This window comes from Typopeltis vanoorti, chromosome 3 (assembly GCF_054136105.1).
Source record: "Typopeltis vanoorti isolate ZY-2024b chromosome 3, IOZ_Tvanoo_1.0, whole genome shotgun sequence".
In the NCBI taxonomy this organism is placed as follows: Eukaryota; Metazoa; Arthropoda; class Arachnida; order Uropygi; family Thelyphonidae; genus Typopeltis; species Typopeltis vanoorti.
Genome location: NC_143551.1, coordinates 62,179,199 through 62,197,435, shown reverse-complemented (window position 1 = coordinate 62,197,435; position 18,237 = coordinate 62,179,199). Strand labels below are relative to the sequence as shown.

Here is an 18,237-nt window from a genome sequence, read left to right as displayed (position 1 = left end):
TGTTAGTTCAATGTTGCAAAATGTAAGGTTTTAAAATTTGGAAAACAAAGATGGGATGCAGAATTTATGCTTGGTGAAAATATATTGTTGGAAGTAGAGGAAATAAGAGATCTGGGAGTGATAGTGGATAAGGATCTAAAATTTAGGGGTCACATCGCCAAAATTGTGAAGACAACACAAAGACTTCTGGGAATGATGAGGAGGACACTGACATGTAGAAGTAGGGAGATTCTTGTTCCATTGTATAAGGCTTTGATTAGGCCACACATGGACTATTGTGCCCAGATTTGGTCACCTGGTTTTCAGAAGGATGAAGAGATGTTGGAAAGGGTCCAAAGGCGACTGACTAAGGTAGTTTCTGACCTCTGGAATGTCGAGTATGAGGAAAGATTGAAAAGATGTAATTTGCAGAGACTAGTGGAGAGAAGGAAGAGGGGAGATATGATAGAGACCTACAAGTTGGTAAGGGGTTGCTATAGGATCAATGGTGGAGAAGTTCTACAGCGAATAGTGGGAGATCAGGGGAGAACCAGAGGTCATCCCTGGAAACTGTATAAAGAGGGTGTGAGTAGGGGAGTGAGAGGCAGGTTTTTTTCGTGCAGAGTTGTGAATGATTGGAATGCCTTGCCTGAGAGTGTGGTGTCTGCAGGGAGTTTGAATGTGTTTAAGACCCGGTATGATGAGATGTGTGTGAGATAAAAGGACCTCCTAGATGAGTCTTTGACTCCATGAGGTCTTGTTTAATAATAATAATAATAATAATAATAATAATAAGTTAAAATTGGTTTAAATACTGTCTTATATACAGCTAATTTAGTGTTTTGACTAATTTCTCTCTTATTCCATATAAATTTATTCCGTTGACTTCCTACCATACCAGCTTTGTTGATTCTGTTGTCTATTTACGAATTTATTTTACTATCTTCACTAAAAATCGTGCCAAAGTAGCTGAAATATTTTACTTGTTGTATAGGTTCTCCATTCACAATGCTGTTGATATTTTCAGTGCTTTTGCCTATTTTCTTTGTCTTGTTATTGTAGATCTTTATATCATATCTATTACAACAGTTATTCAATTTAGTCAGGAAATCTTGCAGACTAGTAGCAGATTTATTTAGAAGTATAACATCATCTGTATAAAGCAAAAACCTGACATTAACATCTCCAATTTTGATATCAATCAGGTTTAATACCACTTTCCTTCATAATGTGATCAATATAAATAATGAATAACAGAGGGGATAATGTACATCCTTGTCTGACACCATATTAAATGTCAAACCATTTTCCTAATATAACTGCTGACATATAAAGACTCAAATAAAGACTAAGTATTGCTTGATATATGCTCCATTGACACCATACTTGTTTTGCATGGTGTCAATGGAGTTTTGAACAGCTTCTCTATTGGAACTCTGTCATATGCCTTTTCCCAGATCTTTGTTATATTCCCATGATTTCTCAACTATTTGTCGTAAAGTGAAAATCTGATCCTGACAGCATCTATTCGGCCTCAATCGAACTTGTTCTTCACCAAGCTTCCCTTCCACAATCCTTCTCAACCATTTCTCAAGTATACTTGCATAAATCTTACCAGGGAACTCAGTAAGAAAACACCTCTGTATTGCTCACATTCAGTTTTATTTCTCTTTTTATATATGGGTACTATAGAGCTCTACCAAAATCATCTGAAATTCGTCCCTCTGGCCAGGCCTTCTTAACTATGCAGTGCAGCCACTGTAAGATAAGTCTTTCATGCTTGAGCATTCCGGTCAAATACCATCTACTCCCGCTGCATTTCCACATTTCATGCTTTTTATGGCATTTTCTACTTCAAGTATAGATATGCATTCCTGATTGCATGCCTGGTCAGTGTTTTTTATCACTGTGCTGTCATCACTGCTAATTTCATTTAGCAATTTTTCAAAGTAATTACTCCATATTTCAAGGATATCTTTTTCTGCAGTTTTCATGTCACCTTCTCTAATTCATTTTATAGCACTCTTTCCTCCATTTCTGAGCTTCTTCAACAACCTCCAGAATATCTTGCCACTTCTTGATATTTATTTTCTATGTTCTTACCAAAGTCTTCCCATTACTTTTATTCAGCTAGTTTTACACAGTGTTTAGCTTTCTTACATTTCTCTCTCTCTGTATTCTCTAAGAGCACAAGCTGATTTATTTGCCAGGAACTTTTATAATATGCTTTCTTCTTTTTCCTTCACTGCCTTTTTAACTTACTGTGTCCACCATGGAGTTCTGACTTTTCTATCCTTGCAGACAACCTCACCACATGCCTCTCGGGCAGAATGAATCAAGGTTTTCTTCAGGGCTTGCCACTGAATCTCCAAGGTTTGGTTACTGTTCTCAAACTGTTTCATTTTTTTCTTCAATAATGTTTGTGTATTTTAGTCTACAGTTCATATCTGAGAGCTGCTCAACTTTTATTCGCTTTAAAACTTTCTTATATGTTCTTCCTTTCAATATGAAATTCAATTTTATCCTGCTCAAGACTAAATGGTGATCACTTCCAATTTCAAATCCTCTGTACACTCTAGTGTCCTGCACCAGGGAGAAAACATCACTATCAATAATAACATAGTCAATGAGACTTTTCTTATTCCTTGCCTCTTCTCTCCATGTGAATTTGTGTTAGCAATAACCAGTCATCTCCTGGGCAGAAATCCAACAGGTATTGGCCATTATTATTAGCGTTGCTCTTTTCTCCAAAGTTTCCCAAAATATTTTTGTATGTCTGATAATCATTTCCTACTCATCTATTTAGATCCCCAACAGGGACCCCACTTTTCATTGTGTCAGTTGCTCTCTCTAAAGCCTCAAAAAATTCCTCCACTTCTACCTTAGTAGAACCTTCTGTGGTACCATAGGCACAAAGAAGTTTTATTGTCCAGTTCCCCATTCTGATATTTGCCCACATTACTCTACTTGAAATTGCCTGCCCTTCAAGAAGATTAGCCTCATATTTTGTGTTCAATACTATGACTACTACTTCTTTTCGTTGATTGTCATTGCCTGAATATAACATTTTGTATTTAATGCTCAGAAAGATCTTGCCCGTTTTTATCTTTTTTGTTTCAGTCACCCCTATTATATTGATCTGGTACTTATTCAATTCCTCAGCTAGCTTCATTTCTTTGCCATTCAGGCTTCTTATGTTGATAGTACCGATCTCTGGTGATGTTGAGTTGGGATGTGTTCTAGGATTTGTTCCAGTAGCTGACTTTTTGCTATTCACCCTGGTTCTCTGGCAAAAACAATGGGGGGGGGGGGGCGTGTTTAATTAAGCGATGCCCCAGCTGGCATGAAATTCTGTCATGTTACCATCATTTTATATTGTGGTTTAAGCCAATAAGAATACAATTTGGTCAGCTAAATCCCAAATTGCCAATCCATCCTCGTTCATTCAGTATCTAACTGGGTGCACCACGAAAAGGTGAGGATGGGACATTAGGTCAGAAGCCCTGGTTGGTTCTCTGCATTCCTTTAAAGGCTATGAGGAGGTCTCTAAAGTTATACAGCTTTGATCCTTAAGCTTTGGATAATGGCAATGATGCAGATGACCCTGACATGCAGAAATAAAGATATTATGATGCTATTGTATAATGCCTTGATGAGACCTCATGGATTACTGTGCACAGATTTGGTCACTGGGTTTTCGTAGTGATGAGGATGTATTAGAAAGGGTCCAGAGAACATTCACAAAAGTGATTGGTGGTTTTTGGAATGTGGAGTATGAGTACATATTGCGAGAATGTAAATTGCAAAGCTTTTTGAATAGGAGGAAGGGGGAGTGGATATGATTGAGACATATAAGTTAGTCAGGGGTTGTTATCAGGTTGGCAGGGAAGAGATTTTTTCATAGGATGGGAGAGGTGGGTAGAACATGAGGCCAGCCCTGTTAACTGTATAAGGAGGGTGTGAGCATTGGAGTGAGGAACAGGTTCTTTACATGGAGAGTAGTTAGTAAGTAGAATGTGTTGCCTGAGTGTGTTGTGAATATAGACACATTGAATCAAATCACTTTAAAGCATGGCTAGATGAGCTTTTCATATGATGATGAACTTTGTGTGTGATAGTGTGATACTGGGATGACCTCTGAATTTTTATGCCACTTTTCCATTTTCAGATTACTGCTTTTGCTCTCCCAATACAAACACATGCATTGAACTAATAACCGAAATAATCCTCACTCTCATTCCCCACTCCACTGCAAATCCCCAATGATGAGAACCAGAACTTGTATCCAAGTATTCAAAAAAATGTCTCTGATGTCCATTACAAAAATTCAGCTTATGTTCAATGGCTTAATTTAAAAACTCCAGCTTCTCATTCAGTTTACAGGACAGTCAGAAAAATTGTAAAAACGTTACCAGTCATTCAAAGCAGACTTCATAAGAATGAAATACAATAAATTTGACTCCTGCTTAACTGGCAGTCAAGCCTTCTGGTCCCTTGCTAAAGCTGTTGGGCATAACTTCTGCTACTACTACCTCTCTCTTGTATCCTGATGGCACTATGGTAACTTCATACAAGGAAAAGGCAGTCTTTTGGCATCAGTTTTTTACTCCAACTCCTGCCCAGACAACCAAAGCAAATTGCCTCCCATACTTCTACAAACTGCCCATTAAAAGCCTCCATTGAACTTTCACAAAAAGACATCTGAAAAATCCTGATTAACCTGATTAGTCTTGATTCTAAAAAGGCTCCTGGTTTAGATGGTATTCCTCCAGTTGTGCCCAAGACTTGTGTCCCAGAATTGATACCCATCCTGTATCACCTATATAAACTATCCTATGCCACTAGCATCTACCCAACAGCATGGAAGCAAGCCCACAGCTAGCATGTAACAAAAATTAGCCATTTAACTATTGACTCATTGCTCTCACCTCAGTACTTTCAAAAGTGATGGAAACAGTTATCAACAACAAGCTTCTTCATTTCCTGGAGACTCAACAGTTAATTGGCTACCACCAACCAATATGGATTATGTCATTCTCGTTCTATGGCTGACCTCCTAGCCAATCTCACCCATCTTTGGACATAGGCCATAAAGATTTGGAGAAACTCATGTTATCACTCTCAATATTTCTAAGGCATTTGATCATGTCTGGCACCAAGGCCTCCTGAACATGCTACTATCTTATGGCCTCCCTTCTACACTCTATGATTGGATTGCCAGCTTCCTCATGGTTGTTCATTGTGTGCCATGGTGAATGGCTTCCTCTCGTTAGATTTCCACAACAATACTGGAGTGCCTCAGAGTTCTGTGCTCTCACCCACACTATTCCCTCTTTACACCAATGACCTCCTTTCTCTGACATCAAATCCCTCAAATAATTTGTTTGCTTTTCATAATAAAAAAACAAGAACAGTCAACGAAGTAAAGTTTTTTTTTTTGCAAAAGCAGTTGGTAGAGAGTATCGCTTGAGACATCGATTGGTGAAATGGATTGGAAATTGGTTGTCTGGTAGAAATCAGAGAGTATGGAGGAGGCACATCTAGAAAGTAAGGTTCAGTCAAGAATTTAAGAAAAACTGGTAGAGAAGAAAAAAGTTTTATTATACCATAAAATACCTACATATATATTCTATTTTTCTACATAGTCACTATCGACTTCCAGGCATTTTTGGTATTGTGGCACCAGCTTCTTCATAAACATGTCCAAAAAGTTTGCTGCCAGTGATTTCAACCACTGAGTCATGCTGTTCCTCAATTGCTCATCTTCAAAATGCTGAGATGGGAGCCACTGCTTCATATGCAAGAACAAGAGTAGTCACTAGTTGCAAGGTCAGGGCTATCAGGTAGGTGGACAAAAAGTTCCCACCCAAACTTCTGAATTTTCTGGATGCAGAAGGACAATCCCTGATGACAGCATTCCTAATGTTTTGTTTCTGAATTGCTTGTCTGAGTTTCTTCAGCATTTCAATAATATGCATCAGTATTAATTGTCATTCCTCAATGAAGAAAATTTATGAGCAAGATCCTTTTTCAGTACCAGAATACAATGGCCATAATTTTTTTTAACTGATGGTGCTTGTTTGAATTTATTGTAAACCCTTACACAGTCACCATTGAATTTCTGCAGCACTTTTGTTTTCACCAACAAAAACCATATCATGCCACGAAACTCACAGCTGGTGGGATTTTTATCACAGCACTCATTATAAATTATTTGTAGAAGACAACATACAATAATGTGATAAAAGTAAAATGGTCATCTGCTAGCTAATGAGTCACTGTATTCTTCCACGAATGTATGATCCCTCTCCCATATGTTATTTGGAGTAAATTCTGAACAGACCTTACTTTCTGGATGCACCTTGTACCAAGGAAAAGAAGGTCACAGTGCCACAGGAATCAGTACTGGGATTTTGTTTTTTAACCTTTATGTCAATGATATTACCACTGGACTGCAAGGAAATATTCAGTTATTTGCATATGATGTGAACACTGGAACAATTATTAATAATAGTGCTGATGCAGTAGCATTTCAGGAGGATTTAAATAAGCTGGACAGATGTACAATGGAATAGAGATGTCAGTTTAATGCAACTAAATGCAAGGTCTTGAAATTTGGGATGATAATTGATAAAAATTTGAAGGACATATTAAAAAGATAGCGAATGTAACCCAGAGTCAGCAATGGCTTTGAAGAATTCTACCAATCTTAACAAACATGGTTACATTAATTTGCCAAAAATTTGGGAGACAGTTATCCTAAGAAAAACTCCTGCATAGCTTTTTTTTTTTTTGTTAGAGTGCACCAAAAGTAGGACTTTAGATCTTTTGTCTTCTGCAATTATATTGTTTCACTCACTCACTGTCGCATGTACAAGTGTGTGTTGTGCTCTGATGATGATGCTTAGTTGAAAATCAGTGAAATATAAGCGTTAATAAAACGTCTTTGTGAAAAAAGTGTGTGGTGTTGTTAATACCATGAAAAATAAGTCATGCAAAACAAGTGTTCTCTGCCAGGTTAGTAGATAAAAAGACTCAAAGAAGGACCAAGATGTAGGTTGATTGATTGATACAATAAAAAGTTCTTTAGACAACAGAAATATAAGATCTGATGATGTTGGAGTTCTTGACAGATAACACATTGATTTGGTAAAATTGTTGGTAAGAAGTTAGTAATGATGTAAGTTCTTCATGTAGTACTATCATAATATCCTGTAAACCCCCTTGAGGGTACATGTTAGGAATTTGATGATGATGATGGTGAACAAATGTTGACACAGTCCACTATCTCTATGTGCTTTGCGATGAATGATTAGTCATTAGTTGTTCTGAATCAATGAGATCATTGGGAGTTAGACCTGGCAGAGGTCGCAAACCAATCAGTTCACAACAAGTGAATGAAGTTGCTAATCTCATTGTGGAGAACGCCATGAATAACAGTGTTGGTTCTTGCAGTGCACATGCTGTTTCAAGACATATGGATGCACCTTACACAACACTCTGAAAAATTCTATGGAAGATTCTGCATTCCTACCCATTCAAGATAACCCTGACTCAGGAGATGTGCCTGCAGGACTTAAGTTGACTGACAATTTGCTTTAACATTCATCGCTCAACTGGAGTTGGATGGCCATGAATGGTTTTGTGGGGGAGATGAGGCGCACCTGAACAGAGCCTTGAATACCCAAAATTCCTGGGAAATGGGCTATGCAAAACTTGCATGCAATCAAACAAATTCTTTTGCATTCACCAAAATTACTGTGTGGTGCAATTTTATAGCTTTGTTTATCATTGGACCATTATTCTTTAAGGACTTTGCCAGCTGGGTCATGTGACTTGCTCAATTACTATTGAGAAGTATTGTGATATGATAAACAATTTTGTTTTGCCACAGCTTTAGCAGCACCTGTGAATAGATTCAGTCATTTTCATGCAGGATGGGATCCTTCCATGCAGTGGTTGATCCATACAGGAGGTTCTTTGAGAACATTTCACAGAAGCCGAAGTGATCAGCTGTGTGTTTCCCGCTGCATGGCCACCTCGTTCACCTGATCTAATTCCCTGTGTCTTCTGGCTCTGAAGATTTCACAAAGACAGGGTTTATCAGGATCATCCTGATAACTTCCAGTGCTGAGAGACAGCATAATGAAGTTTGGGTGCAACATCAGTCCTGACCAGCTGCATTCTGCCATTGAACACACTCTGCAAAGGATGCATTTGTGGCATACTGGGATGGGGCAGGAAATTGAACAGTACAGTCTGTGGATGTATAATGGAAGTGAATGAAAATGTGCTATTTATACTTGTGTCAATTTTCTCCTTCTTACATACTCAGAAAATTTACTGCATCTACATTCAATACATCATACAGCACACCTGGTGATGAATTCTGGAATTATTTTTTTTTCCCTCAGATATCGCTTTGACATAATGGACAATATATTCCTGCAAAGTTTCATAGCAATTGGATCACTGGGTGGCACTCCACATTAAACAGAGATACTTTAATTTCAATCACCCTGTACATACAAGGTGTTTCAATTTAAAGTACCCTTATTCAGAGCAATCTGTAGAGAGAAAATACAGTAGACACAATACCTGCAAGTTCGGTGGGTACTCGGGTAATCAGATCATGGAAAGAGATTTTACCAACAAAAAAAAAAAAAAATTAGTTCTAAAATGACCAATATGGTGCTGTGGGCAAGAAAAGATAGTGAATTTGCATTTCATGTGACTCGCAATATACACTGCTCAAAACAATTAGGAAATATTTTAGTTTTTGTCAGACAATTATAAATTTCTGCAAATAATTATAACTATTGGGTACTTTATACATGAATAAATATTTCTTACTTATAGATAGGGTGTAATTGATGAGATATTATTTAAATAATCAATATTTATTAAATTGTGTTACATTTATAAATTATTTTTATAACTTTATAATTTACAAGAAAACCAACATATCCCCTAATTGTTTTGAGCAGTATAAATGTAGGAGTGAAGCTGGCTCTACAATCATTCAAGTTTTACAATGGGTCTCACTTTGCCTGAACACTTTGCACATGAAGTGTTTCCTATAGGAATGGGGAAAATGCTGCAACAGCACTTTGCAAGTACATATGCCTAAGGACTTTTATTTTTTTTAAAAAAGCCAAATGCAGTGTGATGCATGGTTCATTGATTTGAAGAGACAGGCAATTTGACAATCCAATCAGGAAGGAGGCATAAATCTGAAATTCTGCAAATGACTGATGTTGCAACTGCAGTTAATGAGCAGCCAAATGTGAATGCTGTAGGTTCATATAGTGTACATTCTGTAGCAAGACAATTAGATTTGCCATACACAATGCTATGGAGAACTTGGCATAAAACATTTCAATGCTGCCTGTATAAACTCAGCCACAGTCAAGAATTGCAAATGGGAGATGCCAGCGTCCAAGAAATGTTTGCATTAATATTTCTGGCATGCATTGGAGGTGGACAAGGATTGGAACATCCTATTGAGTGATAAAGCACATTTTCATGTTTATGCAAAATGTGCATAAACATTCAAAATTACCATATCTGGGCTACATAGAATCCTTATGCATTTCACGAGGTTCCCTTACATTAACTGAAGGTCACAGTATGAATAGGATTTACAGCCAAGTTCATTATCTGTCCATTTTTCTTCAGAGAAATCCATTGAACTAGACCTGTGACTTGCATGGACACAGCTGTGCATTATAAGGACATTTTGAGCAGTTTCATCAATAAGCAACTGCAGCAAAGAGGGTGCCTGAACACAACAGTGTTAATGCAAGATGGAGTGCCTCCACACATACGACATGAAGTTGAACAATTATTTTGTCAAGATTTCATGATAGAGGATAGAGCAATCAGTCACTCATTTTCTATGAAATAGCCACTGCATTAACCAGATCTTAATTTCTGTGACTTTTGGCTTGCATTGGGGAGGTTACCTCAAAAGTCAGAGTATTGGGGCAAAGTTCTTCACCTGGCATATTTGAAAGACAAAATCACACATCATATGCAAAACTTTTCAACAGAATCAGTTGTGTTCATGTAATAGCAATACTGTATGATGGTATCAGCTATTCGTCCTGTGCAAAGGCTAACACATTGAATGTCACTTCCAATTATCCTCTGAATATCCTTGGCAGCTTCTTGCAGCATGTCAACTCTATGTAAAATGTTTTTTTATAACATTATTGTATGAAATGAGCAAAATCAACATAATCAAATAATTTCATTTGTTACTGATTCTGTTCTCCCTCCCATTCATAACACCATATTTCCTCTATTGGTCATATTTTGAACTAATTTTTTTATTGTCAAATTTCTTCTCTATGATCTATGGTTAGGGTACCCACCAAGTTTAAGGGTATTTCATCTACTGGATCTCTACAGACTGCTCTAAAGAGAGTTACTTGAATTTGAAACACTGTACACACACACACACACATATTTTTTTTTACATTTAAATAAAATAACAGGATCAAGAATAATTGGTTTATAAGTAATCAGAGGAACATACGGTTCAGGGAGGTTTTCCTTAAAGCGCACAAATTCTTGTAAAGCCATGTAAAGTTCAAAAACTGTTGTTCCTATGTTGATGGTATCTTTATCAGAATGTTCTTTGGCACATTTTCCAACTCTGCCACAGATTTCTTGAATTTCAGGGGCTAGTTTTGTATCAACCTAAATGTCCAAAATAGTACAGAAAATAAGAAAAAATAATAATAATAAAAACCCTCATACCCTTTAACTACTTATGGGGTACAAGCACACAACAGCAATATACATAATTATAATACTTTCAAGTCTGATTTCATTGGGTTATCTGCTCATGCCAATATTATCTGATCACACAAATGCAAAAAAAAAAAAAAAAACCTACTGATGCTTCTACAAATCAACATGCATATCTCAGCAAAATAAATTAATAAAGGCAGCAACAGTTAGCTATGAAGGCCCATTACAAACAGGAATTACACAAGCTACTATTAGGGATTGCTGCAGCAAATTAATTTTTTTTTTCTTTAGTATAATTTCTTTTACAAACCTCTATTTGCATCCTTCTTGTTATTTCATCTACTAACTAGGCAGCAGTTGAAAATAGATAAAAAGTAATTTAATTATTGACTATAATAATTCATTCTTTTAATCAGACACTTTCTGAATTTATTTTGTGGTCAATTATTTTAAAGTATTCTTCCAAACTCAAATTTAAAAACAGAAGGATCACTTGTGTTTCTAAAAATCCTATTGCAGCAACTATAGAAACATCAGCTAAACAACATGAAACATATGCTAATTGAAATTTTAATGACAATCTTTGAAAGTCAACCATTTCTACAAATATATATAATCAACATTCAGATAGGAACTTAAGTCAATGAATTATTATTATTATTATTATCATCCAATCAAAATATCCAATATTTTATAATATCCAATCAAAAACTGATGTGGGAGGTCATTTTTAGGAAATACAAAGTCTATCATACCACTCCTTGAACCCATTAACGTCCCCACTCCATCCACTCTCTCAGGCAATGCATTCCAAGGTTCAACCACCCTCCATGCAGAGAAACTACTCCTCACTCTCTTGCACACAGCCTCCTTTCGTAACTTCCAGGGATGGCCCCCTTGTCATCACTCCTTCCTGCTGTTCCACCAAGCAAAAGAACTCCCCAAACCTCAAGACTTTACATTTTGCTGCATAACCGACTACCCCATTAATTTGCCCATCTGTCTAGTTTATTCAAATCCTCTTGCAGGGCTGCCACATCTGCACTATTATTAATAACCCTTCCCAACTTCACATCATCTGCAAACAACTAAATGTCCCCTTGCAATCCATTGATAATATCATTGATATAAAGATTGAACAATACAGGTCCCAGTACTGAGCCCTGTGGAACCCCACTTGTAACCTTCTTTACGATACTAGTAAAGTTAGGGCTTTGAATACTTTGAGATGTTTTACAATTTTGTAGTTGTAAAACATCACTAAGGATTAGAAGCAGTTTTTAATAATTGAAAGGAGTTTTAGAAATTTAAGAATTAAAAGTAGCTTTATCATTTTTAACATAAATTTTTATATTTAAAACTGTAAAACTCTTTATTAATACATTTAAAAACTCTTTATTGATACATTTAAAACCTCTTTATTTTGCACAATAATAAAAACAAATTATTTTACTATTGCTGGAGTTTGTGCAAAGGCATTTGACTGGATCCCATATAGAACTCTGTTGCATAAATTGAGAAAATGGGAATGGATATGAATCTGATGATTTGAATTAGATGATAGCTAATAGACTGCTATCAAAGAGTGGTTTTGGAGGAGATGAGTCCAGGAGAAGGTACCTGACTAATGGTATACGACAGGGCTCAGTACTTATCCTCTGTTGTTTAATTTGTATATCAATGATATAGGAAATGATTTGACAGGAAATATTCAGTTGTCTGTTGATAATGATAAACTGGAAAGAGTGACAGTAAATGAAGGTGATGTAGAGATCTTGCAGGGTGACTTATATAGACTAGCAGTACAGGCAAAGGCTGCCCACCTTAATGTGGCCAAGCATAAGGTGATACACTTTGGGAAGAAGAGATCTCAATCTGTACTATACTGATGGAAATGAATTGCAGGAAACTGATGGTGCCAGGGTCATGGTGGGGGGGGGGTAGTGAGTTGCAGTTTAGAGAGTATATTGCAAAGGAAGCCATAACAACATCAGATAATGGAGTTGCTGAAGAACACACAAACAAATGGGGATAAAGAAGTCATTGTTTACCTATATTAGGCTTAAATAAGGTCACATCTGGACTATTGCACACAGAGGTATGGTAGGTATTATGTGAATGACTAATGTGTGAATAATGGACCACTCTGCAATGTGTCATCTGATTACATAGATACCTGTATAATACTACTACTAATAATAATAATAATACTTGGGTATTTTTGAAAAGGATAACTGTCTCCAGACACTTTCCAGTTGTGCCCAGTTAAGTTTGGGCACAATCACTTACATGCTGGTCTTTAGGTAGAATACAGGTAACTTTGATATGTTAGTCTTGAAATATTGAAGTGTTGCACCTTGAGATATCAGCTTACCGTGGTAAAACTACTCAATCTTTGTAACTTGTGTTGAAAAAGAAACCTCTGAGATTGAAATGCAGAGTTTTCTCTGTGCATTTTTTTCCTTTGGGGGGGGGGGGGGAGTAGTAGTTTTGGATGAACAATTTGCATAAAAGATCAATTCTTTCTTCTTTTCCAAAATCTTCTGCTAAGCACAATATGAAATGCTTGAGAATGCATATGATCTCTAATTCTTGAGGATGATAGTGATGAGAAGGAAGTGTGGAAACAATGTCTCATGTGAGTAAACAACCTCTGAATATTCAATGAGGGTGATTCTGCTGTTTTAGGTAAACATAATACCTCCCCAAAAAAGAAATACTGGTTATTCTAGTGGAAAGGTAAACTTCAATTTTTGGTGACACTAGGTTAAGTAATGTTAGAAAGCTGTCAAATTTTTCTGGCCTGTGTGATCAAACATTTAGGACACCATCAATACATAATCATTAAGTGATTATGAATGATACACTTGAATAGATTTGGAGATAGGGGTCAGAAGAATGTGTTAAAGATTGGTGAGAGAATGGATGTGGGAAATTATAACTGCTAGGGTGGAATCAAATGAGCACACATACCTTTCAGCCAGTAAAAAATAGGAATGATTAAAGAATGCTGAATATTAGGTTAGGTTGTTTAAAATTATGGGTGAAAGAGAAAAGGTTTACAAAGCCAGTGTGTTATGTTTGTTTACTGCGTATATTATCTCTGGCTGGTTTGACAGTTTTAAGAGTGAAAACTCCATGTTACAGAGAGGAAGAAATCCTCCTACCATAGTATGAGACTGGCTAACTCAGGTTCTTCATATCATAGATAGAATTCAAGCCTAGTTCTTTCAAAAAACAAGACGTTGCCCATACCAACTGAGCTACAGAGACTCTCTGTACTGAATGCAGTTCTTTAGGGCTGAAATCAATAGCTCACTGCTAACCTGGTTGGCCAAGTGGTCAGCATATCAATGCTCTAACCAACAGGCTGCAGGTTCGAATCCTGCATGGGCATGGATGTTTATGATTGTCTTTAGGTGATAGATGAATTTTATTATTTGGTATGAGACTAGTGACCCACTTATTGGAAAGCCTGAAGTGGCTTGAAAAGTTTTATGTTTGATCTCTAGAGTAAAGATGAGTCTTTGACTTCCCAGATGAGTCTTTGACTCCATGAGGTCTTGGGGTAATAATAATAATAATAATAAAGTTTCCGGATTTGGTAAAAATAATAAATAAATCCCCTCCCCAAAAAAAAACATATTTTAGAAAATTAATAAAAATCAAAAAAAATTCTCAGTCCAATCAAGGTAATACTATAGATTTACAACCTTTTGTGGGTGGGAGTCATATTCAAAAAAAAGGTATGTGAATTGCAATATCCTCAAAAAGGATATTACAATTCACTTGCTCTTATCACCTAGCTTTAGAATTTGTGAGATCTGGTTGACAGAGCAGCATATAGCTATGAGGATAGAACAGAACAGAAATTGTTTTTTTGGGGAGGGCAGAGAAAACAGGATGTTGGAATAAGTACCGCTGATGATAGTAGAATAGGTGTGACCAATAAGTGCAGAAGTTTAATAGGAAAAAAGAAGAGTCATATTGGAAAAAGTGTATCTATGGCTACTATCTAGGGTAAGACAGAGGGCAACAGGACAAAAGATAAGGTTAGTTGCTGTCACAGAGCTAAGATGTAAAGGAAGATATGGATAGTACACATCAGCAAATTAGCTCAATGAGTCAAGAGCAAATGATAATTATGGGTAGGGGAGGCTTCAATGGATTGGATGGAGGATAGTGCTCATGAGCAACTCTACAAGATGCAGCATTTATGCAATATTAATTTGTAGGGGTAAGCAGTTTGTGGAGGAAAGTAAGAACAGTGAGTGTGCATCAATGTTTCCAATGAGTGCAAGAAGTGTAAGTCATGTCAAAAGCAAAGATAACAGTGTGGTGAATTTTAGTGACAAAAGCATGAAAATGTGAGTTTGAAACAGAACATAGATAGAATATGCCACTGAAAAGTGAGTGAAGATGAACAAAATATGAATGATGAAAGCCAGAAAAAATATAGCATTTATTTATTTATTTATTCTTATGGCAAAAGCAATACAGAACAGCTACAGGTCAATGTCCAGTCTGGAAAGCCAATCCAAGGCCTCATCTGTCACCTTGTGGATGTCCTGTAGGCCACTACCATGAAATTGGCACCTTGGGCAGTCGTTCACAATATGAGTAATCGTCTGAGCCACGTTAGAACAATCACAGTAAGGGTGGTCTAACAGTCCCCATTTATGTAGTAGGTAGCCACATCTGCCCTGGTTAGTTCTGATTTTGTTGATTGATGACCAAATCTTCCTACAGGCTGCAGAGCACAGGGATCTTCTACCAGGAAGTCATTTGTTGGGAGATTGTTGAACCAGTATTCTCTCCACATGTCAGGTGTTGATGGCAGGGCAGCTGAAGAGAGTTTGTCCATGGAACAGAAAGGCTTCCTAGATTTTAGGCAAAGACTAGGTGGATTTATGAGAGTCTGGTGCAGGGGGGGAGGAGTGGGTTGCTCATTGCTTTATTAAATTCTTTAATTGAGGCTTGTCTTCTCTGTATGTTTGGTTGAGCAATGTTAGATAGGACAGGCAGCCAGGACGGGGGGGGGGGGGTGCTTCTCACTGTCCCACTAATTGTGCACATGGTAGAGTTTAGCTGGGTGTCTATAATGTTAGTGTGTACTTCTTCCCAGACAGCGGGCACAATATTCTGCTGCAGAGAATGCGAAGGCTAGTGCAGATGACCTTAGGACTTCTGCACCACAACTTCAGGTTGTTCCAGCAAGCCTTGAAATGATATTGTTTCTCATTTTAATTTTGTTGGACAGGTTGGTGATGTGCCTTTTATAGGTTAGGCTTCTGTCCAGGCTCACTCCAAGGTATTTCTGGTGAGGCTCGTGTTCTACCATTTTCCACAGAAAGAAAGGTTGAGGTGTCGATTCACCTCTGCAATGTTCAGGTGAAATACTGTGGACACAGTTTTTGTTGGATTTGGCCTCAAGTGCCACTGCTTGAAGTGCTCTTCTGGGATGTTCAGGTCTGTGTTCAAGGTTGACTCCAGGTTGGCAAAGGAGGTAGATTGATGTAAGATTGCTAGGTCATCAGCGTACACGTAGATGTTAAAAAGTAAAGGGGATAACACAGAGCCCTGTGGGAGAACGTTGTGAAGGAGTCTGGGCCTGTTGTTTTTTCTGCCAATATGGACCTGAATCTTTCTTTAATAAGAAAGATTCAGGTCCATATTTTAATAAGAAAATTTTCAATAATCTTTAATAAGAAAAGATTATTGAAAAATCTTTTTTCAATAAGAGAGAGAATGGATTCAAAAAGCTGGAAAGTTTTTTTGCACCTTATGATGTTTCCTAGCTTTAGGAGGAGGCTCCCTGATCCACACGGTCATAAGCTGATGCTAGGTCAATGAAAGTGCCTCCAGATTTAAGTTTCTTCTGGAAGCCTGCTTCAGTCTGTGTTGTCAGGGCCAGGACCTCATCACAGCAACTTCTTCCTGGCCTGTAGCCAGTTTGTTCAATTTGGAGTGCTCTTTCGATGAGTGGTGAAATTCTTTTAATGAGACGTCTTTCAAAGAGTTTAAAGGGGGAGCAAAGCAAGGAGATAGGTCATAGATTTTTCACATCATTTGGATCTTTCCCTTGTTTGGGCACGGCAATTATTTTGTTCACTTTAATTTTCCAGTCACTATAATTTCTGAGAAAAGGGTGGCTAGCCATGTTTGGTCTTGTTGACTGAGATGTTTTAGAAACTCAGGGAGGATACCATCCACTCCTGCAGCCTTGCCATTCTTGGTGAGTTTTAAGGCTACTTGTACTCTTCCCAAGATAATGGGTGTACGAGTTCATGAACCTTGGGCCTGTTTTCAGGATTTGTCTGATGGAAGATTGCACAGTAATTTTCCTGATAGAGCTAGGATGTATCTTGGAGGTTTTCAATAAATGATTAGCTATGAAACACATTAATGAAGACAAGGAGGACATGAAAACAGCAAGTCTTGAATGGATCTGAGTGTCTAAACAACTGAAGGAGCATTGGTGAATGGGTCAGAAGAGAAAGAAAAGAGAAGTAAGTAGTAAGTAAGTAAGTAAGTGCGTGCGTGCATGCATGTGTGTGTGTGTGTGTGTGTGTGTGTGCGTGTGTGCGCGCGCGTGTGTGTATGTGAAAAGAGAGAGCATAAGGAGACAGTACTATCTGATGACCATGATCAGAGGAATGATGAAATTGTGTTTTCCTAGAGCATAAATTAAAGAGATTAGTGATGCAGTTAGATAGCAAACAGGGAAAATGAAAGAGGTGAGAGTTTAGGCTGGTACAAATGTTTGAAATATGACAAATACAGAATAAAGAATGATATGAAACACTGGAAGAAGTGCAAAAGAAGAGTGCAGGAACAGAAGACTGAAATTCTTTTGTCTTAGTATGATAAAAGTGAACTGATAAAAGGAGTCATGACTACATGTGAATCAATTTCAGGTAGTGTGTGTGTGTGTGTGTGTGTGTGTGTGGACAAAAGAAAATTTTAAGAATAAAAGACATATGGAATTATTATTTTCCTGACCTCCGTAGAGTCTCAAAACTCATCATGGGAGGTCAACACAAAGTTCATCATACCACTTCTTAAACTCATCCACTGTCTGCACATTCACCATCCTCTCATGCAATGGATTCCATGCTCCTAGAACTCTCCACGAAAAAAACTGACTTCTTACCTTTTTTCTCACAACTCCCTTTTGCAAATCCAGGGAATACCCCTTGTCCTCCTCCCTCATTCTACCATATGAAAACTGACCTCAGTGTCATACTAATAAACATTCAATAGCTTAAATGTCTTGATCACATTACCCCCCCCCCATGTCTTCTATTCGTCAAACTCTGCACTGACCAAATGCCCTCAGTGTGCCCTTCATAATCAACACTGTACAGTCCTAATATCATTTTTGTTATCTGTCTCTGCACCTTCTTCAAGTCAACTTCATCCTCTTCAAATCCTTGTGACCAGATCTGAGCACAGAAATCCAGATGTGCTGTGATTAAAGCTTTATACAATGGGTCCACC

The 18,237-nt window shown here is 37.5% G+C and overlaps 1 protein-coding gene across 1 annotated transcript in view; it reads right to left on the bottom strand.

The window, feature by feature from the left end:
- The window catches only part of LOC150108197 (BAI1-associated protein 3-like), a 709,720-nt gene that overhangs the window by 266,865 nt on the left and 424,618 nt on the right, over positions 1-18,237 (bottom strand). The window contains exon 19 of the mRNA XM_090390426.1: positions 10,520-10,683. Coding sequence (XP_090246552.1) covers positions 10,520-10,683 — 164 coding nt within the window. The remainder of the gene's footprint in view (positions 1-10,519; positions 10,684-18,237) is intronic.